General features: G+C 44.8%; 1 protein-coding gene across 6 annotated transcripts in view; it reads left to right on the top strand.

Moving 5' to 3' along the window:
- The window catches only part of LOC122539703 (growth factor receptor-bound protein 7-like), a 151,937-nt gene that overhangs the window by 95,224 nt on the left and 30,561 nt on the right, over positions 1-26,152 (top strand). For 5 of the 6 annotated variants that reach the window (XM_043674708.1, XM_043674704.1, XM_043674706.1 and 2 more), the window contains 5 exons: positions 3,033-3,222; positions 4,189-4,321; positions 17,989-18,145; positions 21,222-21,343; positions 22,589-22,663. In XM_043674708.1, the coding sequence (XP_043530643.1) occupies positions 3,041-3,222; positions 4,189-4,321; positions 17,989-18,145; positions 21,222-21,343; positions 22,589-22,663 (669 nt within the window). In that variant the 5' untranslated portion in view covers positions 3,033-3,040. The remainder of the gene's footprint in view (positions 1-3,032; positions 3,223-4,188; positions 4,322-17,988; positions 18,146-21,221; positions 21,344-22,588; positions 22,664-26,152) is intronic. The other variant, XM_043674707.1, reaches the window with a different exon arrangement.

The raw sequence follows: 26,152 nt of genomic DNA, 5'->3' as shown, positions 1-26,152 counted from the left end.
CCAGTGGGAATTACCAATTGCATAACAACATTTCAAGTTGGCTGAGCCCGTTCAGGACTGCGGTGTTGCGCCCAATTCCTGGATAAGTGCCACTGGAAATGTGAGCTTAGAAACTTGGGAACAATTTTTAGTTGCTTAGTGTTAACAAAAGAAAAATTGGCACCCAACCACCCCTGTCAGTGTTGAAAGTAATACTTTATGAAAATAATACTCAGAATTCCCCTTCAATCAGTTCCACTGTAAGGCAGGCCAGTTACCCGAGGACATATATTTTTGATCAATGGCAAAAGACCAGAGGTGAGTTGATGGGAACTTTTTTTTGCACAGCAAGTTGTTGTGATCTAGAACACATTGCTGGAAAGGTGGTGGGAGCAGAGTCAATGGTAACTTTCAGAGGAGAATTGAAAAGGAACTTGTAGGGCTGGTGGGAAAGAGCAGAGAGGACTGTAATTAATTGGATATTGTTTTAAAAGAATTGGAACAGGCACTTCTTTCCTGTCCCTTTCTCATCTCTGGCTGTATCTTGAGATACTAGCAGAGTTCAGTAGAGAGACTTGTCAGTGCCTCACAGACTGCAGACTTTTTTTATTCATGTATGAGGGCATCACTGGCTACACCAGCATTTACTATCTACCCATAACTGCCCAGGGGCAGTTCAGAATCAACCATATTGCTATGGGCCTGGAGTTACATGTAGGCCAGACCAGATAGGGGCAGACTGTGGCCCTGACCAAACCTGTTATGGAGATAGCCTAGACGCTGACTTTCATCTTAGTTAAAGGCAAGTATAAGGTGGTGCTTTCCAGAGGTGACTCGATCGTTCAAGTTCCCAGGCTTTAAGCAAAATATACTTTATTCTTACAGCACAATTAAAAGAATTGGCATAACTTTATCAAAATAGTTAATAAAATAATGTATTATTTAACAATGACTCTATAACTTCTCCAGTATAGCAGCATCCCATAAGCATACCTTTGGCAAAGGCAAATTCAGCAAAATAGATTTCCCTCACTTGCTATCTCCTCCAGTCCAAGAGAAGGAGCACCGACCGAATGAATCCAGCAGTAGAGAGAACTCAAGCTATTTGCAGCATCAGAGAGAGAGCTTGAACTAGCAGCTTCAACTACAAACACCCCAACTTCAACAACTGAAAGCAAAACTAAAACCCTGGGTCTGTATGAGTCTGACTCTGCCCACTCATGCTTCTTTTGTCAACCTTTTAAAAAAAACCCAAAGCTATTTCCTCTGTTTTTCATTGAGCAGACACCCGGGCACCTCATTTACAACACCACCCCCCTTCAAGAGAGACAGGGCAGAACAAATCCCACTTACAGGCACATATTGTCACACCTTTCTTAAAGGATATTAGGAAACCAGATTTCCGACAATCAGCAATAGTTTCTTGGTCATCATTAAACTCTTAATTCCACCATCTGTCCTGACAGGATTTGAACTTGGGTTCCCAGAACATTACCAGGACTTCTGGATGAAGAGTCTAGTGAGAGTACCACTAGATCATCGCCTACCCCAGACTTAAGGAAGAAACAATGTCCTTGACAATTCAGCAAATGGATGTTTATGTAGTGAGGCACTGAGCAACACAGTGTACCAAGACAGATCCCTAACCAGTGCTAAATTAGCCAATGGCAGTCTGGATATCAGAAGAAGTGTGACGGTCAGATTGAAAGACTTTAGGTTTTAGGGAAGGAAAGAGGCCAGGGATTGTACCATTTATCAGTGCTCTCTCATATGTTCTGCTTGTACAAACACTGAGGACAGAATGGAGTGAGCTCTGATTTAACCTATTGACAAGAAGCCCTGTAGCAATTGGTTATAGACCTGAAGAAAGTACTGGAGGCTAATAGAATCAAACAACAGTTAGCAGTTAGGTTCACTGCTTTTCGTCATTTATATAAATGATTTAGATGTGAATATAGGAGGCATGGTTAATACATTTGCAAATGACATCAAAATGCAGTGGACAGTGAAGAAGGTTATCACAGTGTACAATGATACCTTGATCAGATGGGCCAATGGGCCGAGGAGTGGCAGATGGAGTTTAGTTTAGATAAATGTGAGGCATTGCATCTTGGTAAGACAAACCAGGGCAGGACTTACACAGTTAATTGTAGGGCCCTAGGAAGCGTTACTGAACAAAGAGACCTAGGAGTGCAGGGACATAGTTCCTTGAAATTGGAGCCGCAGATAGTCAGGGTGGTGAAGAAGATGTTTGATAAGTTTGCCTTTGCCTTCATTGGTCAGTGTATTGAGTATAGGAGTTGAGAGGTCATATTGCGGCTATACAGGACATTGCTTAGGCCACATTTGGAATATTGTGCGCAATTCTGGTCTCCCTGCTAAAGGAAGGATGTTGTGAAACTTGAAAGGGTTCAGAAAGGATTTACAAGGATGTTGCCAGGGTTGGAGGTTTGAGCTATAGGAGGAGAGGCTGAACAGGCTGGGGCTGTTTTCCCTGGAGTGTCGGGGGCTGAGGGGAGACCTTATAGAGGTTTATAAAATCATGAGGGGCATGAATAGTGTGAGTCGCCATGGTCTTGTTCCTAGGGTGGGGGAGTCCAAGACCAGAGGGTATAGGTTTAATGTGAGAGGGGAATGATTTAAAAGGGACCTAAGGTGTAACGTTCTCATGCAGAGAGTAGTATGTGTAAGGAACGAGCTCCCAGAGGAAGTAGTGGGGTAAGATACAATTCTAACTGTTTTCAGTGGAATGCAGGAGGTTTAAGGGTGACCTGATAATAGTTTATAAGATTGTGAATGGCATGGATAGAGTGGAAAGTATGAGACTTTTACCCAGAGTGGAGGGGTCAGTTACTAGGGGACACAGGTTCAAAGTGTGGTGGAGGTGGGGGGATGCTGCATCACTACGTTGGTTGGGGCTACCGTGTCCCCTGGGCTAACTGAATGGGGCTCTCCTCCCTTTTTATACTTCACTGGGAGTAGTGGGGGGCAGGGTTTGGTTTGGTTGGTAGTTTTGATTAGAAGTAGATTAATTGTGTCTTTGTTTTTATTAGATGCTGATATGGACTTCATGGCATTGGAGCAGACTGTGAGCACCAGACTAGACAATTTATACCAAGCAGGAAATCTGCAAAAAGACGAAGCAGTGACATTACCCAATGGTCACTTGGCCATGAGCCAGCCTGCACCATGGGCCACATCAGTGGTTCCGAGGTCACAGCCTGTTCACATACAAGTAAAAAGGTAACTCTTTTCTTAAACCTGTCACAGCCCAACTGAACACTCTACCATTCACAAAAATCAAGCAAAACTTTGAATTAAAAAAGGTCAGGTTAACTGATGAGGATTTAAGAATTCGAACCCAAATACTAACTTTAAACCAAGTTGTGTTCTCACTCAATGAGTGGTAGATGTTTGGATCTGTCTCCCACAAACAGCAGTGGATACTGGTTCAGTGTTAATTTCAAACCTGAGATGGGTAACTATTTGTTAAGAGAGAAAGTGAGGGCTGCAGATGCTGGAGATCAGAGCTAAAAATGTGTTGCTGGAAAAGCGCAGCAGGTCAGGCAGCATCCAAGGAACAGAAGAATCGACGTTTCGGGCATAAGCCCTTCTTCAGGAACTATTTGTTAAGCAAAGTTAGGAACAGATATGGGGCCAAAGGCAGATACAGGAGTTAGGCCACAGATCAGCCATGATCTCACTGGATGGCAGTACAGGCTCGAGGAGCTGAATGGCCTACAGCTGTTCCAATGTTTCACAACTTGGAGAGAAACTGGAGGAAGCTGGAGAGGTGAGGCTAGAGGAGAGACAATGTAAGGTGGATTAGTTAACGGTTCTTGTGCTGATTAAAATACCAGGAAGGAAAGTGTCTTTGTTCTAGGATGTGTTTCTGGAGTCACAAGTTGATAAGGGTGATTCCAGTGGGATTTGGGGAGGAACCATCTTACTCTAAACTCCTTTCTAGTTCCCAAAATGAGTTTAGTAATAGACTTCAACTGATCGGTGACCTGCTTCACTAGTTTTGGCACAAAAGCAGAAATTGCTGGAAAACCTCAGCAGGTCTGGCAGCATCTGTCAGAGAGGGAAAACTCAAGCCATTTATGTTTTTATTTCAACTTTCACTTCTGCAGCATTTCTGTTTTATCCAGTAGTTGTGGTGCTGAAGATTATTTGTAAAGTTACTAAAATATTTTAAATTTATTACAGGCAGCTAAAAGAGGAGGAGCTTCAAACAACATCACTCCCAACTATCCCGAATCCTTTTCCCGAACTCTGCAGCCTGTCAAATTCCCCAAATCTCAGCAATGAGTTCAAACCTCCAGCAAGTGGAGGCACCCACGTGAGTAGAAAACCTGGAGTCGATATTCAATTGTGTCTCTCCACAACCATCACCTGACACTTTACGAGGAATGAGGAGAGCTGAGGGGACAGGGAGGGAGAAGGCCTGTGAGGGGAAACGATAGGAAGCGAGAATCCTACTTTATTTTTCTTTACTCATTCATGAGATGTGAGTGTCACAGGTGAGGCCAGCATTCAGTGCCCATTTCTAAATGCCCCTGAATTAATTTCAGAGGGTAGGCAGAAGTCAACCATCTTGCTGTGAGGCTAGAGTCACACTCAGGCCAGACCAGCAGAGGATGGCAGATTTCCACCATCAGTAACTGGGTTTTTAACAACAATTGACATGGCCATGATTACCAACTTTTAATTCCAGGTTTCATTAATTAAATTTACATACCAAGAACTGAGGGGGGATTTGAACCTAAATCCCCAAAGCATTAGCCTGACCCTCAGGATTCCTAGCCTAGTGACATGAACATTATGCCACATTGTCACTATAATGTATTGTTGCATTGTTTGGAAAGTGAGAATCACAACAATTGTGGGTCCTAACGCAACCTTTCACAATTGTGTACCACAAGCAGTATTGACCTCCTGCTAAGCCACTCTCAGGTTATATTTTCAGCCACTTTACTGTCGGTCTGAGCTGATGTCACTTACAGAGAGTTCAGACCATAAACTAGGTTTTAAGTTACACAATAGAAGTGAGAGAGTGTCAGAGGGTCAGTGCTGAGGGAGTGCTGCAATGTCAGAGGGTCAGTACTGAGGCAGTGCTACACTTTTGGAGGGTCAGCACTGAGGGAGTGCTGCACTGTCGGAGAGTCAGTGCTGAGGGAGTGCCACACTGTCAGTGGGTCAGTGCTGAGGGAGTGCTGCACTGTCAGAGGGTCGGTGCTGAGGGAGTGCCGCACTGTCAGAGGGTTAGGTCTGAAGGAGTGTGGCACTGTCGAAGGGTCAGCACTGAGGGAGTGCCACACTGGTGGAGGGGCAGTGCTGAGGGTGTGCCGCACTATCAGATGGTGAGTGAGGGGTGAGCATTCTGCCATTTGAGCCACAGTTGCCATCTCAGTGCAGTTTGTCGCAGAGGAGAAAATGTGCTAAGTAGAGAACTGCCTGACTGTCCCCATTCTGTCCTGATGACTAACTCCCCAGGCAAACAAATACAGCTTTCCTTAATCTCTTACTCCAACAGTAACGTTGCAGAGGTTTCATTTGTAACAGAGGGTGGTTATAGCAACAACAGTGAAAAGTGTCGGCTCCAGCTAGTTTCCGTGTTACATTGCCCAAGTACAGAGTCCACTTCAGGTGACAGTTGTAAATATTGACTCAAGGGATTTAGAAAGCCTGAGTTTCAGCAGATGGTGAAACAAAAGATTACCTCGGGTCAAAGAGGGAAAAATCCCCTGAAGCATTCAGGCCATAGGCGATAATCCCACAATGACCTGGTGGTCTGCAGCATCTCACCTGAAGCGGATTAGGGACAACCCCCTACCCCTCCCCCCCCCCCCCCCCCCCCCCCCCTCCAACCTTGAGCTGTGTATGAGTTTTGTAACATCACTAATTCACACTCACTGTTACCTCCCTTGTATTGATTATTGTATAATATAACAGTGAGCATGATTTGAAAGCATTTACTTAGTTGCAAAGAGTTTTGGAACATTCTGGGGTTGTGAAATATGGATGTAAATTTACGCGCTGAGCTGAAAGGTTCGTTTTCAGATGTTCCATCACCATACCGGGTAACATCATCAGTGATCCTCCAGTGAAGCACTGATGTTATGACATACTTTCCATTTGTGCGTTTATGTTTTCTTGAGTTGGTGATGTCATTTCTGGTCATGATGTCATTTCTTGTTCTTTTCCTCAGAGGGTGGTAAATGGGGTCCAAGTCGATGTGATTGTTGCTCGAGCTCTGGTTAGAATGCCATGCTTCTAGCAACCAATACTTAGACTTGGACCCCATTTACCACCCTCCAAGGAAAAGAACAGGAAATGACATCACCACAGGAAATGTCATCACCAACCCAAAGAAATATAAACACATAAATTTAAAGTGGGTCACTAACACCAGTACTTCACCAGAGGCTCATTGATGATGTTACCTAGTATGGTGACGAAATGTCTGAAAATGAACATCCAGCTCACTGAGCAAACTTACATCCAGAACGCAACCTGAGCTACAAATCTTCTCAAAGCTCATTGTGAAATATGAACACTAGATTTTCCAACCATCTCCCCGCCATGTGCCCATATGTGCACACACACTCTGACCCTTGTCCTGTAATAATTAGGTCAATTTCCACATGCTCAGTGTTGGTGCATCAACTCTTTTATGCCAACACCTCTCTCAATCCCTTCACTGCTAAATGAACAGACTGCTGGAGTGGACATGGGCAGCTGGAGTGGTCCTGGGGCAGGAGGCTCAGCAGAAAAGGCAGAGGATGCTGTTCAGTAGGGTAGTGCCTGGTCTCCCAGTCAGGCATTAGGTGCTTTTGAACAAGAACATCCCAAAACAGGGCCCACTGGCTACCCTACACATCCACGCTTGTCGTACTCCTACCAGGGTAAGCTCCCTCTACCCAAGCCACATCAGCATATCCTCCTCCATGGATAGTACAAGGAGGCAGGTCACAATCCCCACCATTCAGAATGGGAAACAAACTCTGTGGTTTTGGAACCAATCCAATCCACACTGTCCAACCAACTGAGCTCTGATTCCCAAGATGATTAGCCCTTTTTCTAACATGCACTCCGTCTCCCATTGAGGCACAGTTAGCAGCAGTGTTTACCATTTAAAACAAACAGTGTAGTATCACACGAGGTTCTTTAGACACCACCTTCCATACCTGAACTTTCCCATCAAGAAAGAAGAGGGCAGCAGAGACATGGGGACATCAAGTCCTGAAAATTCCCCTTCAAGTCACTCACCATCCTGACTTGGAAATATATTGCCGTTCCTTTAGCGTCGCTGGGTCAGAATCCTGGAATTCCTTCACTAACAACCTTATGGGTCTATCTACAACTTATAGACTGCAGTGATTCAAAAAGTTAAAAATCACACAACACCAGGTTATAGTCCAAACAGGTTTATTTAGAAGTACTAGCTAGCTACTGGATGAAGGAGTGTCGCTCCGAAAGCTAGTGCTTCCAAATAAACCTGTTGGACTATAACCTGGTGTTGTGTGATTTTTAACTTTGCCCACCACAGTCCAACACTGGCACCTCCACATCATGATTCAAGAAGCCAGCTCACTACTACCTTCTCCAGGGTATATAATTAATACTGGCCTATTCAGTGTTGCTCATGTCCCATGAATGAAGAAAGAGATCACCAGTGTGTCTGTTTCCATCTTTGTAAGATTGCCTGGCCTCTACAACTGCCTCAACCCCCTGCTGCTAAAAACCCTGGTACCTCTACACCATTATTCTGATACATTCCTGTCGGATCCATCACTCTATCCTCTTTAAACATAAACTCATTCAAAACTCTACGGCTCCTGTGCCAGTTCAGACAAAGTCTCATTTCCCCATCACCTCTGCCCCCACTGATCTACGTTGGCTCCCTCCCAAACAATAACCAGATTTTAAAACCATCATTTTTTTTGCAAACCTTTTTGTAAATTTACAGATATTTAGTTGGTTGTTTTTGGCTGGCACAGCTAAACTGTGCTGTGCCTCATTAATCCCACCGCGACCCGTCCTGAACAAAAGCAGAAATTGCTGAAGAGGCACAGCAGGTCTGGCAGCATCTGGAGAGAGAAAGCAGAGTTCATGTGTCAGGTCCAATAACCCTTCTTCACAATGTCTGAGGAATTGAGGATCCTTCAGTGTTCAAGTGACTCAGGAGAGTCTGTATTGTCGATGTTTCTACCTTACTCCTACAGCTAACCACTAACCCTTGATTGCTGGAGGCCAGCCTGAACAAGGTAACACAGTAGTTTGGAAAATTCCTGAAATCATTAAGAGCTCACCCAGTCAGCTATCATAATTAATCGATCGATTTTTAAGGTACATAAATAATAAACAAGATTTCCAAGCACTGAACCACCCTGATACCAACACATATACACAGCACCACTACCTGCCACTGAGTTGTCAAGTTTGAATAGTGATTAAAGCACAGCATTGCGGAACTGACTGTAGCTGCAGGACATTTTGGACTATAATTAGTGTAGCATTCTGGAATGGGAGCATTCAAACATCACTTCACACATTCCAGGTCCAGTTTTATGTCCCTGACAGTCTCCTCAGTCGAAACTCGTAGGTGCTTATTTTCATTCCATGAGTGTGAGTGACTCATGTCACCACTGTCACCACTAAGAGAGATCATGAGATTTCCAATAGCCCTGAACTCCTTAGAGATACTTAACATTAAAAAGTGGAATTGTCTTCCTTAACCTCTCTGCCTCTCCAATTCTCTCACTGCCCTAACATTGTCCTTAAAATCGATCTATTCCCCTGCCCTTATATCTCCTCACTGGGTTAATTGTCACATTTTGTTGAGTAAACTTGTGCAATCATATAGTACAGAAGAGACCCTTCAGCCTATCAGGTCTGTCTGACAAAAAACTACACTTAATCAGTACTTAGTTACCCATAGCCTTGAATGTTGTGACATTTCAAGTATATCTTACAACTTGTGAGGCTTCCCACCTCAGTTACCCTAACAGGCAGTGCATCCTCTGGATGAAGAAACCTTTTTTCAAATCCCCTCTAAATCTCCTGCCTTTCACTTTAAAATCATGCAAGTGGGGAGTATTCCATCAAACTCCTGACTTGTGCCTTACAGATGGTGGATAAGCTTTGGGAAGTCAGGAGGTGAGTTGTTCACCACAATTCCTCACCTCTGGCCTATTCTTGTGACCACAATGTTTATTTGACCAGTCCAGCTCAGTTCCTAGTTGATACTAACCCCGGAATTTTGATAATGAGGATTCAATGATGGTAATGCCTTTGAACATTAAGGAAAGATGGTTAGATGTTCTCTTGTTTGAGATAGTTATTGCCTGGCACATGTGTGTTGTGAATGTTATTTGTCACTTGTCAACACAAGCCTGGATATTGTTCAGGTCTTGCTGCATTGAGGCATGGACTGCTTCAGCAAATGGTGCTGGACATTGTGCAATTATCAGTGAACATCCCCACTCTGACCTTTATTATGGAGGGAAGGTCATTGCTGAAGCAGCTGAAGATGGTTGGGCCTAGGACACTATCTCCTGCAGAGATGTCATGGAGCTGACATGACTGACATCCACCAATACGGCTATCTTCCTTTATGTCAGGTGTGACTCCACCAGTGAAGAGCTCGCTTCCTGAAACCCATTGATTCTCAGTGTTGCTTGGAATCCTTGTTACAACAGTCAGTCTAATACAGCCTTGAGTCAAGGGCTGTCACACACACCTCACCCCTGGAATTCAACTCTTTTGTCCAAGTTTGGTAGCTGCTTGTTGATGACACTTCCATCACTTTACTGATGATTGAGAGTAGACTGATGGGGCAGTAATTGGCCGGGTTGGATTTTGTGGACAGGACCTACCTGGGCAATTTTCCTCATTGTCAGGTAGATGTCAGTGTTGTGGCTGTACTGGAACAGCTTGGCTAAGGCTGCAGCCTGTTCTAGATTACAAGTCTTCAATACTAACATTGACATGTTCAAAAGCCTTTTCAGTATCCAGTTCTGTCGCTGTCTTCTGCAGTGCAGAAAGGTAGTGCTGTGAACTGCTGTATACACAAGAACATTTGTTTTTAAACACTTGTTACAGTTTGTAGGAGGTTGGGCTGGTGCAGCTGATGAATGTTGGATCTCCTCATCAATAATGGCCTTTTGAGAGAGGAAGATGCCGAGGTCTGTGCTTAACACATTCCAGAGCTTCTCCTTCAGCATATCCGGGAGATGGAATGCCGGACTGGCCAAGTGTGGATTGATATGAGGTTTGTTTTGGCAACATTCAAGGGCAGACTGAGTCTCTTATCTGCAGAGTTGAAGAGATTGAGATTGACTTGCAAGTCTGGTGCAGAGTGAGCAATGACACTGCCGTTATCCACAACTTGTAGATCGTGTCCAGCAGTCAGTTTAATTTTGGTTCAGGGGCGACTGAGGTTAGAGTTTTTTTGTTGAGATGATATTTAATACTCACACCAGAAGGTGATCGATTTTTAATGAGGTGACTAGCCTCTCGCAGCTGGAATGTAAATAGAATGGGGATATCCCATAGCTTTGCTTTATTCTGGTCCAGACTTTGAAGGCACCTCTTTCAGGTCTGCCACTCAAGATGGTTACAGTTATGTCTTCACAAAGCAATTGCCTGGATAGCATTATGGTAAAGATACTAAAAATGTACAAGTTATTGTTGATTCAGTTATCAGAATTTGTGAGATAGACCTGGGCAAGTATTCAATACAGATTGCCCAGAGGAGGACATAGATATAGACATAGACATGTACAGTATGGAAACAGACCCTTTTGTCCAACTTGTCTATGCTAACCAGATAACCTAGATAAATCTAGTTCCATTTGCCACCATTTGGCCCATATCCCTCTAAACCCTTATTATTCATACACCCATCTAGATGCCTTTTAAAGATGGAATATCATGGGGAAGGAGGTAAAGAATCAGGGAATATTCTGGGGGCTTTAATCTTAGTGTGTGTTTGCTTATCTATGTGCGGTGGAGGGAGCCAGAGGTAAGGAATTCCCAAGGTTAAATGAAGTCAGGACGTGGGGAGATGGAAAACTCCCAACCCCATTCTGAGTTCATTGCATGCTGCTTAATTCATAGGTGGTCATATGAATTCATAATTAATTTAATTGTTGAAAATTGAAGCCAGATAATAGTTCACCCTTGAACCCAACTCCTATGCAGAATGGTGGAGGTGCTTACCACCGTACCATAAGCAGCCGAGTTCCCTGATGCTAACGGCCTTCCTTTTTCTTGTGATCAACTGACCTATTGCTTCTATCTGATTTCCCATTACACATCTCTCCATTTTCACACCCTTGAAACGGAGATAGCTCTGTATTTTATATATATATATATATATATAAAATCCCTGCAGTGTGGAAACAGGCTATTCAGCTCAACAAGTCCACACAACTCTCCAAAGAGCATCCTACCCAGACTCACCCCCCCACCCGATCCTTGCATTTCCCATGCCTAACCTACATTATAGGTAAATGTACCATGTCAGATGTTGCCTATTTTAAGCTATTGTCTAGAATCAGAGGGGTCCCGTGTGTTGTGCTGATGTGCAGGTGAGCTCACTGTTTCACTACCTGCTGAGGTTGTGCTTGAAGGTCAGATTCAGAGCTATGATTTGCAGTCTGTTCAATGTTGCCTAGTGACATTAAATATAATGTCTAGACACCAGGCGTGCGTCATGATTTATAGCCACTATAAATAGACTTAGTGTGGTAATAGAACTCAATCTAAACAGCACACTGACCTAATGTCTTAAAGTGGCAGTCCTTTCTCTGGCCATTCAGTACATTTGAGTGGGGAGTGAGTGAGACCTGAGATGCTGTCCTCTCTGTATAGATTTGCAATATTGTCTGACCAGGAAACATTGCAAAATGGCAGGTAAAAAGCAGACATTACCCCACCTGTTGCAGGTATGTGCTGCAGTAACCAACAGCTCAGAGCACAAATACTCATCTGGCTAGTACCAAACTTTAGCATGCCAATCATTACATTTCTGTTCAGGTGAAGATAACTTCAATTTATTCAAACCTCGAGCAATCATTTTAGCCAGAGTGAGAGTGAATGTATTTTCTTGTGACTGGGTCAGGGTATTGTATGAGAGGTAGGGCTATGTGCAGTACAGGCTCTGCTGTATTCAGGAACTGTTTGGTTTTACAATGTTTGCATTTCTTCCTAAGGCCTGTCATGCGAACCGCAAGGTATGTAGTATTCACAAAACTTGCTTCTGAGATTGCTCTCTATACAGCACCCCCTCACAATATTAGACCAAGTGTTAAGTTTGTATTGAACTTGTATTCTTGTACATAACTTTGACACGATCAGTTCTGTTGTAATATTCCAGTCATCCTTATGAAATCTGGATGAAATCCAGACTAACAGGTACACCGGTCCCATTCAGCAGTAGGCAGCCCTCCTAGATTGTTCTGGAACATCCAGGAATTGGCGATTAATCCCGAGAATTAATTTCCTGGACACTGATTAATCACCAGAGTTGATGGTGTTTTAAAGCAGAGGTTGACCCCACCCCCCTCACCCCGAGAACTAAAATCAAAACACCCAAAGAGCAGCACCTCACCCTGTACTCGGTAACCGGAGTGTGAAAAGTGGTGTAACCTGATTTACAGCAGCTTCAGTGGTTAAAAAAAAATCCCTGGCACTTTAAAATCAACAAATAACAATTTATTTATCTAACTCCAACAGTGCACAAATTAACTAAACTATTAACAAACTGAATAAATCCCTTCTAATTACTAACTATTCCCGAATAAAACAAGATTCTAATGGTATGCTGTTCCAATAAATATAAGTCCCACTCATATATAAAAAAAAAATTTAGTCTTTCAAAATCACAGCCAGGTTACATGTCTTCAGGAATGTTCTGTGCCTTCGCTGTCAATTCTTCTGTCAGGAATATTAAATAGTTATGTCATTGGTACAGTTGTTATTTAGATGGTGTTTTCTCTAAGACATAGAGGAGGCTGTGAGAGCCAGTGATTCTCTGTCAAGAGCTGAGGGCTGTTAGCTCTGGCGGATGGCAACTTGCTCTGGGGTCTTTGTCCAACTGCCCCCTTTTTTATACCCATGACAACATATCAATTTTTCTTACAATAGGATTGGTCCCATGTTGTCAAAACCATCAGACATAAAAATTAATAGGTTTTTGGTATTTAAGTACCTGGTTTAAATTGATTAGCTAAATTCAAAAGCCTGTTGTCTTGGTAGAAACTGTTGCTTGGTCTGCTTACTGTACAGCCTTTCGATACAAATGTGTCAGTTCAGACTCTGTGTAATTGCAAATTTTTAAACAGTTGCTCACAGACATCCATTTTAAATCATAAGCACAGAAAAAGCACATGATCTTTTAAAGGGACCACACAATGCTCCCCACTCTCCTTAGCATTTACAAAAATCAAATTCTAACTTCCTGCTTCCCAATTTACAAGTACTCTACTCAACTTCACAACAATGGCCAGGTTTACTCTCCAAACTGAAAGATGAAAAATCACTTAATTGTTCAAAAACATTGTTTTTTTAAAGTTTTATTTGAATACATCCATCAATCATAAAAATATTGAATATGAGAACAAAAGCTGTCTTCACAGTTGGCCAGTAGGATGTTTGTTTTCTGATTGGTGAAGGGCAGCAATGCTCATGTTTTAAACAATTGATGGTAGATGTAGGAAACATTTAGTCAAAAAGTGTGATGCTGGAAGAGCACCACAGGTCAGGCAGCATCTGAGGAGCATGGCAATCAATGTTTTGGGCATAAGCCCTTCAGGGTGGGGCAAACTGGGCTGAGAGACAAATAGGAGGGAGGGGTGCGGCTGTGGGGAAGGTAGCTAGAAGGCGATAGGAGGATGGTGGTGGGGGCATAATGGTGATAGGTCGGAGGGGAGGGTTGAGCAGATGGACAGATAGGACAGTTCAAGAGGGCAGTGCCGAGTTGGAGGGTTGGATCTGGGACGAAGTTGGTGGGGGTGGGGTGGGTGGAGGTGAGGAAACTGGTGAAGTTGACATTGATGCCTGTGGTTGGAGGGTCCCAGGGTGGAAGATGAGGTGTTCTTCCTCCAGGCATCGTGTGGCTTGGATTTGGCAGTGGAGGCGGCCCAGGACTTGAATGTCCTTGGGGGAGTGGGAGGAGGAATTGAAGCGGTTGGCCACAGGGCAACCACTTTGGTGCATGTGTCTCAGAGATGTTCCCTGAAACATTCTGTGAGTTGGTATCCTGTCTCCCCAGTGTAAGGAGACCACATCAAGAGCAACAGACACAGTAGATGAGGTGCTTGGAGATGCAGGAAAATCTCGGCCAGATGTGGAAAGATCCTTTGGGGCGTTGGATGGAGGTCAGGGGAAAGGTGCGGGCATAGGTTTTACACCTCATGCGGTGGCAGGGGAAGGTTCTGGGAGTGGAGGGTGGCTTGGTGGGGGGGCATAGGCCTAACGAGGGAGTTTGGAGGGAATGGTCTCTGCGGAATGCTGATAGGGATGGGGAGGGAAATATATTTCTGGTGCTGGGGTCTGCCTGTAGGTGGCGGAAATGGCAGGGACGTTGCGATGTATCTGCAGGTTGGTGGGGTGGAAGGTGAGGACCGGGGAGTTCTGACCTTTTTGCGGTTGGAGGAGTGGGTTCAAGGGCAGCGGTGCAGGGAGTGGAGGAGATGTGTTCTGTTGTAATATTCCAGTCATCCTTATGAAAGGAGGGCATTGTTGACCATGTGGGAGGGGAAATTGCAGTCCTTGAAATAGGAGGCTATCTGGAATGTTTTGGAGTTGAATCGTCCCTCCTGGGAGCAGGTGTGGCGGAGGTGAAGAAATTTGGAGTAAGAGGTAGCATTTTTACAGGGAGGGGGTCGGTGTCGTGGGAGGAGGTGAGCCCAGATAGCTGTGGGTGTCAGTGGGTTTGATGTAGAATGTCTGTGTTGAGCCAGTCGCCTAGAGATGGAGACGGAGAGGTTCAGGAAGGGGAGGGAGATGTCTGAGATGGCCCAGGTGAATTTGAGCTCAGGGTCAAAGGTGTTTGTGAAGTTGATGAACTGTTCTACCTCCTTGTGGGAGCACGAGGTGGCGCCGATACAGTCATCAATGTAGCGGGGGGAGAAGTGGGGAATGGTGCCGGTGTAACTATGGAAGATGGATTATTCTACATACCCAACAAGGAGACAGGCATTGCTGGGGCCCATGCTAGTGTCAATGGCTACCCCTTTGGTCTGAAGGCAGTGGGAGGATTCAAAGCAGAAGTTGTTGAGGGTGAGGATCAGTTTCGCTAATCAAATGAATGTGTCAGTGGAAGAGTACTGGTTGGGTCATTGGGAGAGGAAGAAATGGAGGGCTTGGAGGCCTTTGTCATGGCTGATGGATGTATACAGGGACTGGAAGTCCATGGTGAAGGCGATAGGGGGGCAGGGAAACGAAAGTCATGGAGGAGGTGGAGGGCATGGGTGGTGTCCTGAATGTATGTGGAGAGTTTCTGGACCAAGAGGGACAGGATGGTGTCAGGATATGAGGTGATACGTCAGTGGGGCAGTAGCAGGCAGAGATAATGGGTTGATTGTGGCAGTCAGGTTTCTGAATTTTAGGTAGGATGTAGAACCAGGCAGTGTGAGGTTCCAGGGCTATGAAGTTGGAGGCTGTGGATGGAGATTCCCCTGAGGTGATGGGTTGTGGATGGTCTGGGAGATGATGGTTTAGTGCTGGGAGGTGAGATCGTGGTCAAGGGGGCAGTAGGAGGAGGTGTCCATGAGTTGGCACCTGACTGCAGCAGTGTAGAGGTCAGTGCGCCAAACTACCACTGCGCACTCCCCCTTGTCTGCTGTTTTGATGGTGAGTTGGGGTTGGAGTGGAGGGCTGCGCTTCGTGAAGGTGAGAGGTTGAAGTAGGTGAGAGGAGTGGACAGGTTGAGGTGGACAATGTCACGGTGGCAGTTGGAGATAAAGACATCGAGGGCGGGTAACAGACCAGCACGGGGTGTCCAAGTGGATGGAATATCTTGGAGGCAGGAGGAGGGGTCTTTGGAGGGTAGATGGAAGTCCTGATGGAAAAAGTAAGCGTGGACGCAGAGGAAGAAAAGTTCAATGTCGCAAATTGTATGGAATTCGTTGACTTGGGGGCATAGTGCGATGAAGGTGAGACTTTTGCTGAGGACTGAAGGTTCATCATCAGTGAGGGGGAGTTCTGGGGGGACGGTAAAAACGCGACAGGGCTGAGGACTAGCACCTGGTGTTGAGCTGGATTTGGGAGTGGGGACGGAGACTGTCTCTAAAGTGGGTGTGGTCATGGTATCGTTGGTGACATCACAAAAGGAAGTGATGTAAACTGCAGTGGTCAGGGGTCGGGGTGGGTGGTGTGCAGAAGTGGAGACAATAGCTCTCACTGAAATCTCTGGACAAAGTCCAAAAAGAATCATCAAGTCCACCTCATCCATTACGGTGTATTCCTGTTGTTAGGAATGGACAATAAGTGATAGTCTTGCCAGCAGCACCCATATCCTTTGAAAGAATATGTTTTTAAAAACCATCATTATAAAGTGCATTTCACGATAGAGATTGTCACTGACAAGGCTGTCATTTCTCATCCCTGAGGTAGACCTCATAGTTGACTGGGAATATCCTGGTCTCCACAGGATAAAACAAATGTAGGTGGATTGGAGGAGGTGACAATAATATTCACTCGTATTGTATCAGAGCTGAGGGCATGTAACCAGCAGGGAAAGGCTGTTCAGGCTGGTTCTCAGCCCATCACCAGAAAAGTAAAGATTGAGGGGCTGGCCTGATAGAGGTCCTTACAATTCTGATAAGGTTTTGGTATGGTGGACTTAGATTAGGAGATCGCTATTTTTTAAGGGGAGTCAGATAATAAATATGATAATCCTGAGAAATCTAATCGGGAAATCAGGGGGAACCTTTTTACCCAGACAGTGGAGAAATCTGGAACTCACCCACAGGGAGTAGTCAAGGTGAATGATATCAAGACATTGAAGGGGAAACTGGATAAACACACAAAGGAATAAGTAACAGAAGGATGTTGTTGATGGGTGAGATGAAGAACAGATCAGAGGTTCATATGGAGCATAGACACTGGTACGAAGCAGATGGGCCAAATAGCCTGTTTCAGTGCTGTGTTCTTTGTAATTTCCATCTTATCTCTGCTGATCATCCACTGCGAGTGACAATCCTGTAACCTGAGCTATCCTATGGTGTCAGTGTGAGGCTGTCTGCTCTCTGATCTACAGTTAGTTTGGAGGCTATCTGAACAGAAACACAATGTAGCACTTGTCCATATGTCAGGGCTGTGCAGGCTCATCTGTCAGTGTCTGTTTCAGTGTGACAAAGGTGTAATTATGGTCTGTGTGTCTGATAACAATCGCTATGGCTGATGTGTTTCACCTGCTGAAGGTATGTCGTGCAGTTGTGTCTCCCCAGTAACAATGATGCTGTAGATTCTGATGGTGGGTACACCACAGCTTTCTCTCAACAATTAAAATATTATATGCAGTTAATAAAAAAAAACAGAAATCAAATCAATACCCCAGTCAGAGTCAAATCTCCACAATTAGAATCCATGGTTTGTAATGTGTTAGCCAATACATGGAACTTCCAGTTCATCGTTTAGTCAGCCTTTGTGCCACATACCTTGGGGTCTATGTGTTAACAAGGAGATGATTGTAACCCCAACAGTGTTCCTGGCAAGCTGCTGTCAGGAATGAATTGGCAGAGTGAGCTGTGTTAGCCTAGTCAATTCATAGGGATTCACCCTCATGGGCACTGACGTGGAGATTCATAGGGATTAACCCTCATGGGCACTGACGTGGAGTGGATGAAATGTAACCTCACGTTTCTCCGTGACTATAACTTGCTGTTTCAGCCAGACAGGCTAACCGGCTGACATCACTCAAATTTCCAGCAAATCTCATTGGACTTCATCATTCTCTCACTATGCGCATCCCCCACCCCTTTCTTTTTGATGTAGGTTATTACTATCTTCAGTGAAGATGGAATGAAGAGGTCACTCGAGGTCACAGCTGCAGTGAAAGCTCGGGATGTTTGTCACATTCTGGTCGAGAGGAATCGCTGTCTTGATGAGGATAACTGGACCCTGGTGGAGGCTCATCCTAACATTGCACTCGGTAACCATGACAACAGAATACTCCTCACTGTCTGCCTTCAACCTCATCCACAACCCTCCCACATCACCCCTCACATCCTCAGATTTCTCACCTGCACTTACCTGCTCACCCCACCCCCCCCCTCAGCCCCTCACACACACACAGTCATTACACATGGAAACAGACTCTTTGGTCCAACTCAATATTCTAATCTGACTTAGTTCCATTTGCCAGCATTTGGCCCACATCTCTCAAAATCCTTCCGATTCACATACCCATCCAGATGCCTTTTAAATGTTGTAATTTTACCCACCTCCACCACTTTCTGAGCCAGTGCATTCCATACATGCACCACCCTCTGAGTGAAAATCTTACCCCTCGGATCCATTTAAATCTTTCCCCTCTCACCTTAAACCTATGCCCTCTAGTGTTGGACTCTCCTACACTAGGAAAAAGACATTGCCTATTTGCCCTATGCATGCCCCTCATGATGTTATAAATCTGTATAAGGTCACCTCTTAGTCTCTGATTGTCCAGGAAGAAAGTCCCCAGCTTATACAACGTCTCCTTATAACACAAACTCTCCCAGTACCGCCAACATCCTTGTAGATCTTTTTTGCACCTTCTCAAGTTTAACAACATTCTTGCTATAGAAGGGTGACCAGGATTGTAGACGGTAGTCTAGGTGGAGCCTCATCAAAGTTCTGTTCAGCCACAACATGAATCCCAACTCAATGCTCTGACCAATAAAGGCAAGCATACCAAACGCCTTCTTCACAATCCTATCTACCTGCACCCTTACCTCTCTTGGTTCAACAATACTCCCCAGGGCCCTACCATTAACTGGATAAGTCCTGCCCTGATTAGCTTTTCCAAAATGCAATGCCTCACATTTATCTGAACTAAACTCCATCTACCACTCCTTTTCCCACCTGATCAAGGTTCCATTGTACTCTGAAATAATCTTCTTCACTGTCTACTACACTACCTACTTTGGTGTCAATTGCAAACTTACTAATCTTGCCTCCTATATTCACATTCGAATCATTTATATAAATGACAAAAAGCATTGCGCCTCACCTCCCTTGCCCCCATTGTCTCCTCACGCCCGTATTAAGTTGTGATTCACTTGAAACAGAAGCAGTAGACAGAGGGTAAACTTAAAGAGGGAATACTTCATTGTGCATCCTGTTAGCTCCATAGTTGGTTTTAGACTCTTCCCCCTACGGTTCTGGGTCACCTGATCTGCTCTCTTAAAGGGTCAACATGCACTTAACATAACACCCTTCCCCCTTCATTTCCATACTCCCCTTTCCATTATACATAATCCAACAATTATAACTATATAAGCATTGTAACTAACATGTATACGTCATCAGGAATATTTACAAAAAACACAGCCCTTGCGTAGTTTACCCCTTAGATCCATGTCATCCCAATGACATGATCAGTCTCTCAGAGATAGTGAGAACTGCAGATGCTGGAGAGTCAGAGTGGATAAAGAGTGGAGCTAGAAAAACCTCAGCAGGTCAAGCCACATCAGAGGAGGGGAGTTGACATTTCAGGTCGGAACCTTTCAGATCAGTCTCTCAGGGAATGGCGGTTTCTCAAGGACCATTGCCTTGTCTCACAAACCTTTTGTAGTGCAGTCTCCCACTCTCACAGAAGCTGCTGTTGTGCCACAGGTACATCCCTCTTTGATTGGCAGTTCTTGCCTTGTGACGCTGCCATTGGCTCCTCCTCAGAAATGGCCAACCCTGGCTCTGAGACACACCCTGGACCAATGTGGGCTGGCTCACTATTCTGAGGGAGATGGCCAACCCCTCCTTGTTGGCGAGATACAGCGACCAGCTGGTCTGTGACACTTAATTCTGGGCCGAGATGGTAGAATACTCCTCATTTGAATACCCTCAAGCTTGAGGTCCCTGCCCTTCTGGTCATCTGTCCTTCTTGATTTCACTCTCTCACCTCTCTGATCTCTTCTGGCTGCAGCGAGTCAAACATGTTCTCAGCTGGCAGTTGAACATTAAGGACACCCATTATGGCATGTTCCTATACATGCTGAGGGACGTGTTGAGTTGCCATCTTAATGACCTCTCCCCTTTAAGACCTGCTTCAAGGTTTGTAGAAATCTCTCCATCTGCTGTTTGTCGCAGAGTGACATGTCGCCAATCCCACATGTCCTACTCCATGATTTTCCAGGTACTCTTTGAACTCTGGTGCCATAAACAGTGGACCATTGTCACTTGTTTAGAGTTTCCAATACTGGCAAATATTTCATCCAATCGGTCTAGGGATTTTGTTCCACTTGTGTTCTCAGTCAGTTGCTTTTGCAGGAAAGACACAATAGTGATGACCCACCCGACTGAATATCCTGGCATCTAAGATGCTGGGCAATCAGCCTTTGCCAGTCTGGAATTGTGCCCTTAGGGAGTCAGTGTGGCTATGAGTGCACTGCCATTCTTCCCTCTCTCACAAACTCTGCATCTCACAGGACTCCTGTCAGGTTTAGGCTCGGGTCAATCCAAATATTCCTCACTCAAAATAGATTCTCTGCTCATTTGCATAGAATACAGACTTCATGCTCTCAATTGGTATCAAATGAGGAAATATCTTAAAGCAACAATCTCCTTCCTCTGTACGATACAAACAGGTCTGCTCCATTGGTTTCCATGAGTTTGTCAAATGATTTTCTGCATGAGGCTGTGGGAACACAAACCCTGTATTTATTGAGAAGTTGACCAGGTCCCATGGTGAATGGGAAGTTGTAAACAAGAACAGAAGGTCCTGGAAAAGCTCAGCAGGTCTGGCAGCATCTGTGAAAAGAAATCAGAGTTAACGTTTCGGGCCCAGTTCTGAGGAAGGCTCACTGGACCCAAAAGGTTAACTCTGATATTTCTTCACAGATGCTGCCAGACCTGCTGAGCTTTTCCGGCAATTTCTGTTTTTGTTTCTGATTTACAGCATCTGTAGTTCTTTCCGTTTTTATTTAGAGAAGTTATAAAATGTATTTTGGAGTGCTAATGGTAACTAACCCTCTCCTTACTTTGCTTTGTATAATTAATGTATACAACCCATTTCTGACTTTGTCTCTCAGAGAGATGCCTGGAGGATCATGAGTCACTGATTGAGGTGCAGAAAACCTGGCTGATTAATAGTGGCAGCAGGTTCATCTTCAGAAAACATTATGCAAAATATGAATTATTCAGGAATCCCGAGGTAGGATCTGTTTAACTGTTGCTGAGATTGGGTTTGTGCATCAGATTGATTCCATAAATCAGTGCTCCATTGCTATGGTTACATGACTACATTTATGTCATAATTTAAGTAGAATTGACTCAAGTACTGAATGGAAGTATCAGATATTTCAGCCATTGACAAGTTTATTGTGATCACACTTAATGTATAAAATATCAAAACCTTCTAATTATTCCCCTAAACAATCAAAACTTCAGGAACTTCTGATCAACTCATTAATGGTTTGCATTTGTTCCTCACTTAAGATGGTGCAAATATTTGAAAACAACTTGTCACTAAGTTTGAAAGAAAATCTGACTGAAGTAAATGTGATTTTTTTTCACTGTGTATGTTTGGAAAGGCACAAGGCAATAGAATGGAACAGTATAGTGTGGGAACTGTTCACTTAGAACACAATAAGCTTCACAGACATGGTTAGCTGAATGATTTGTTTCAGAGCTGTGAATTAAAACAAATTATCTTTTGAATTCCCATTAGTTTAAACATCTATCAAATGTGAAAGCTCACTGTATACACTAACTGTACTGTCTACACCAGCTGTAGACCTTACCTGTGTGCTCTGTACATAGCTATACTCCCTCATTACTTGCTGCATACCTTAGCTATATACCTTGTCCATGTGCACAACACAGCAGTTAAATAGCCTATCCATGTGTTTTGTACCCTGACAGCCCAACTATATGTCATCGGAGCTGTTTGCTCCAGCTGTATATATGCCTTGAGAGTGATGAGTCAAGACAGTCACCTAACCATGGTCCCTCCAGAATTGGGACTTGGGGGAAGGAGAAATGTCAGAACAAAGAAAATTAAACCAAAAACAGCTACCGATCCAATTTTACTGACCTTTAATTGGACAGAAAACAATTGGATTAAAATATGAAGAGATAATGTACTATTAGTTTCAAAGTTAAAAATCACATAACACCAGGTTATAGTCCAACAGGTTTATTTGGATGTACTAGCTAGCTACCTAATGAAGGAGCAGTGCTGCGAAAGCTGGTATTTCCACATAAACCTGTTGGACTATAACTTGGTATTCGGTGATTTTTAACTTTGTATACCCCAGTCCAACACCGGCATCTCAACGTCATGTTAGTTTAAAGACAGCTAGATTTGTAGTGAAAAAGCAATCTCAAAAATTACGACTTTAATTGAATGAGAGGTTTTAAAAAACAATTTAATGGTCATGTTTATGTTTCTGAACAGCCATTTTTCCCGGTGCACTTGGTAGCAGGAACTCTGGATGCAAATGCAGGAGTTTCACACTCACAGCTTATACAGGTGAGATACACACTGACACACTCACAGCTTATACAGGTGAGATGCACACTGACACAGCCACAGCACACACAGGTGAGATACATGCTGACACAGCCACAGCTCACACAACTGAGATACACGCTGACGCACTCACAGCTTATACAGGTGAGATGCACACTGACACAGCAACAGGTCACACAGGTGAGATACATGTTGACACAGCCACAGCTCACACAGGTGAGATACACACTGACACACTCACAGCTTATACAGGTGAGATGCACACTGACACAGCAACAGGTCACATAGGTGAGATACACTCTGACACACTCACAGCTCACACAGGTGAGATACACTCTGAAACACTCACAGCACACTGAGGGCTGATCTTGTAGAGATTTATAAGATCATGAGGGGCACAGATAGGGTAAAGAGACAAGGACTTTTCCCTGGGAAGTCAAAAACTAGAAGACATAGGTTTGGGGTGAGGGGAAAGACATAGGAGACACCTAAGGGGCAACGTTTTCACACAGAGGGTGGTGCGTGAATGGAGTGAGCTGCCAGAGGAAGGGGGAGGCTGGTACAATTACAACATTGAAAAGACACTTGGACAGATACATGGATAGGAAAGGTTTAGAGGGATGTGGGCCAGATGCAGGCAAATGGAACTAGGTCAGTTTAGGAAACCTGGTCAGCATGGACAAGTTAGACCGAAGGCCTGTTTCAGTGCTATGTGACTATGACTAAATACAGCAACTAATTTCTCTCAAACAGCAAAATGAAAGTGTTAAAACAATCTTTTAGTTGAAGAATTTGTTGGTGATGGGATAAATACTGGCCAGGAAACTGAAGACAATACACACAATAAAAAAAAAGCCCCTGGCTTATTTCAACAGTGCAGCCATCCCTCAGTACTGCACTGGAACTCAGCATCTAGAACCCTGAGCTGAGAAATGATGCCAACTAAGATGCCTCAAGTTGTTCAGTCAACCCAACTGTTATTAGCCTCCTGAAGAAGGGCTAATGCCCGAAACGTCGATTCTCCTGTTCCCTAGATGCTGCCTGACCTGCTGCGCTTTTCCAGCAACACATTTCCACATTCATAGCTCACACAGGTGAGATACACACTAACACATTCACAGCTCACATAGGTGAGATACTCCCTGACACACCCACAGCACACACAGGTGAGATACTCTCTTACACACTCACAGCACACACAGATGAGATACACGCTGACAACTCTTACACACCCACAGCTCACACAGATGAGATACACGCTGACACACTCACAGCTCACACAACTGAGATACACCCTGACACACTCACAGCTCACACAGGTGAGATACACTCTGACACATTCACAGCACACACAGGTGAGATACACGCTGACACAGACACAGCACACACAGGTGAGATACACCCTGACACACTCACAGCTCACACAGGTGAGATACACGCTGACACACTCACAGCTCACACAGGTGAGATACACCCTGACACATTCACAGCACACACAGGTGAGATACTCTCTGACACACTCACAGCTCACACAGATGAGATACACGCTGACACATTCATAGCTCACACAGGTGAGATACACCCTGATAAACTCACAGCTCACACAGGTGAGATACACCCTGACACATTCACAGCACACACAGGTGAGATAATCTCTGACACACTCACAGCTCACACAGATGAGATACACGCTGACACACTCACAGCTCACACAGATGAGATACACACTGACACATTCATAGCTCACACAGGTGAGATACACGCTGACACAGCCACAGCACACACAGGTGAGATACACTCTGACACACTCTTACACACTCACAGCACACACAGGTGAGATACACGCTGACACAGCCACAGCACACACAGGTGAGATACACCCTGACACACTCACAGCTCACAAAGGTGAGATACACACTGACACAATCATAGCTCACACAGATGAGATACACGCTGACACACTCACAGCTCACACAGGTGAGATACACCCTGACACACTCACAGCTCACACAGGTGAGATACACACTGACACATTCATAGCTCACACAGGTGAGATACACGCTGACACACTCACAGCTCACACAACTGAGATACACCCTGACACACTCACAGCTCACACCGGTGAGATACACTCTGACACATTCACAGCACACACAGGTGAGATACTCTCTGACACACTCACAGCTCACACAGGTGAGATACACACTGACACATTCATAGCTCACACAGGTGAGATACACGCTGACACACTCACAGCTCACACAACTGAGATACACCCTGACACACTCACAGCTCACACCGGTGAGATACACTCTGACACATTCACAGCACACACAGGTGAGATACTCTCTGACACACTCACAGCTCACACAGATGAGATACACACTGACACATTGATAGCTCACACAGGTGAGATACACCCTGATAAACTCACAGCTCACACAGGTGAGATACACCCTGACACACTCACAGCTCACACAGGTGAGATACACCCTGATAAACTCACAGCTCACACAGGTGAGATACACCCTGACACACTCACAGCTCACACAGGTGAGATACACCCTGATAAACTCACAGCTCACCACAGGTGAGATACACCCTGATAAACTCACAGCTCACACAGGTGAGATACACCCTGACACACTCATAGCACACACAGGTGAGATACATCCTGACACACTCACAGCACACATAGGTGAGATACACTCTGACACACTCACACCACACATAAGTGAGATGCACACTGACACACTCACAGCTCACACAGGGATGATACACTCTGACACACTCACAGCACACACAGGTTAGATACACGCTGACACACCCACAGCTCACGCAGGTGTGACACACCCTGACACCCTCACAGCTCACACAGGTGAGATACACCCTGACACACTCACAGCTCACACAGGTGAGATATACGCTGACACATTCACAGCTCACACAGATGACTTACACGCTGATACACTCACAGCTCACACAGGTGAGATACACACTGACACACTCACAGCACACACAGTTGAGATACACGCTGGCACACTCACAGCTCACACAGGTGAGATACTCTCTGACACATTCACAGCTCACACAGGTGAGTGACACCCTGCCCTGACATACTCACAGCTCACTCAGGTGAAATACAACCTGACACACTCACAGCTGACATAGGAGAGACACACGCTGACACACCCACAGCACACAGGTGAGATACACTCTGACACACTCACAGCTGACACAGGTGAGATACACCCTGATAAACTCACAGCTCACACAGGTGAGATACACGCTGACACACTCACAGCTCACACAGGTGAAATACACTCTGACACACTCACAGCTGACACAGGTGAGATACACCCTGATAAACTCACAGCTCACACAGGTGAGATACACACTGACACACTCACAGCTTATACAGGTGAAATGCACACTGACACAGCAACAGGTCACATAGGTGAGATACACTCTGACACACTCACAGCTCAC

The sequence above is a fragment of the Chiloscyllium plagiosum genome, chromosome 33 (assembly GCF_004010195.1).
Source record: "Chiloscyllium plagiosum isolate BGI_BamShark_2017 chromosome 33, ASM401019v2, whole genome shotgun sequence".
In the NCBI taxonomy this organism is placed as follows: Eukaryota; Metazoa; Chordata; class Chondrichthyes; order Orectolobiformes; family Hemiscylliidae; genus Chiloscyllium; species Chiloscyllium plagiosum.
This window is presented reverse-complemented; position numbering and strand designations above follow the sequence as displayed.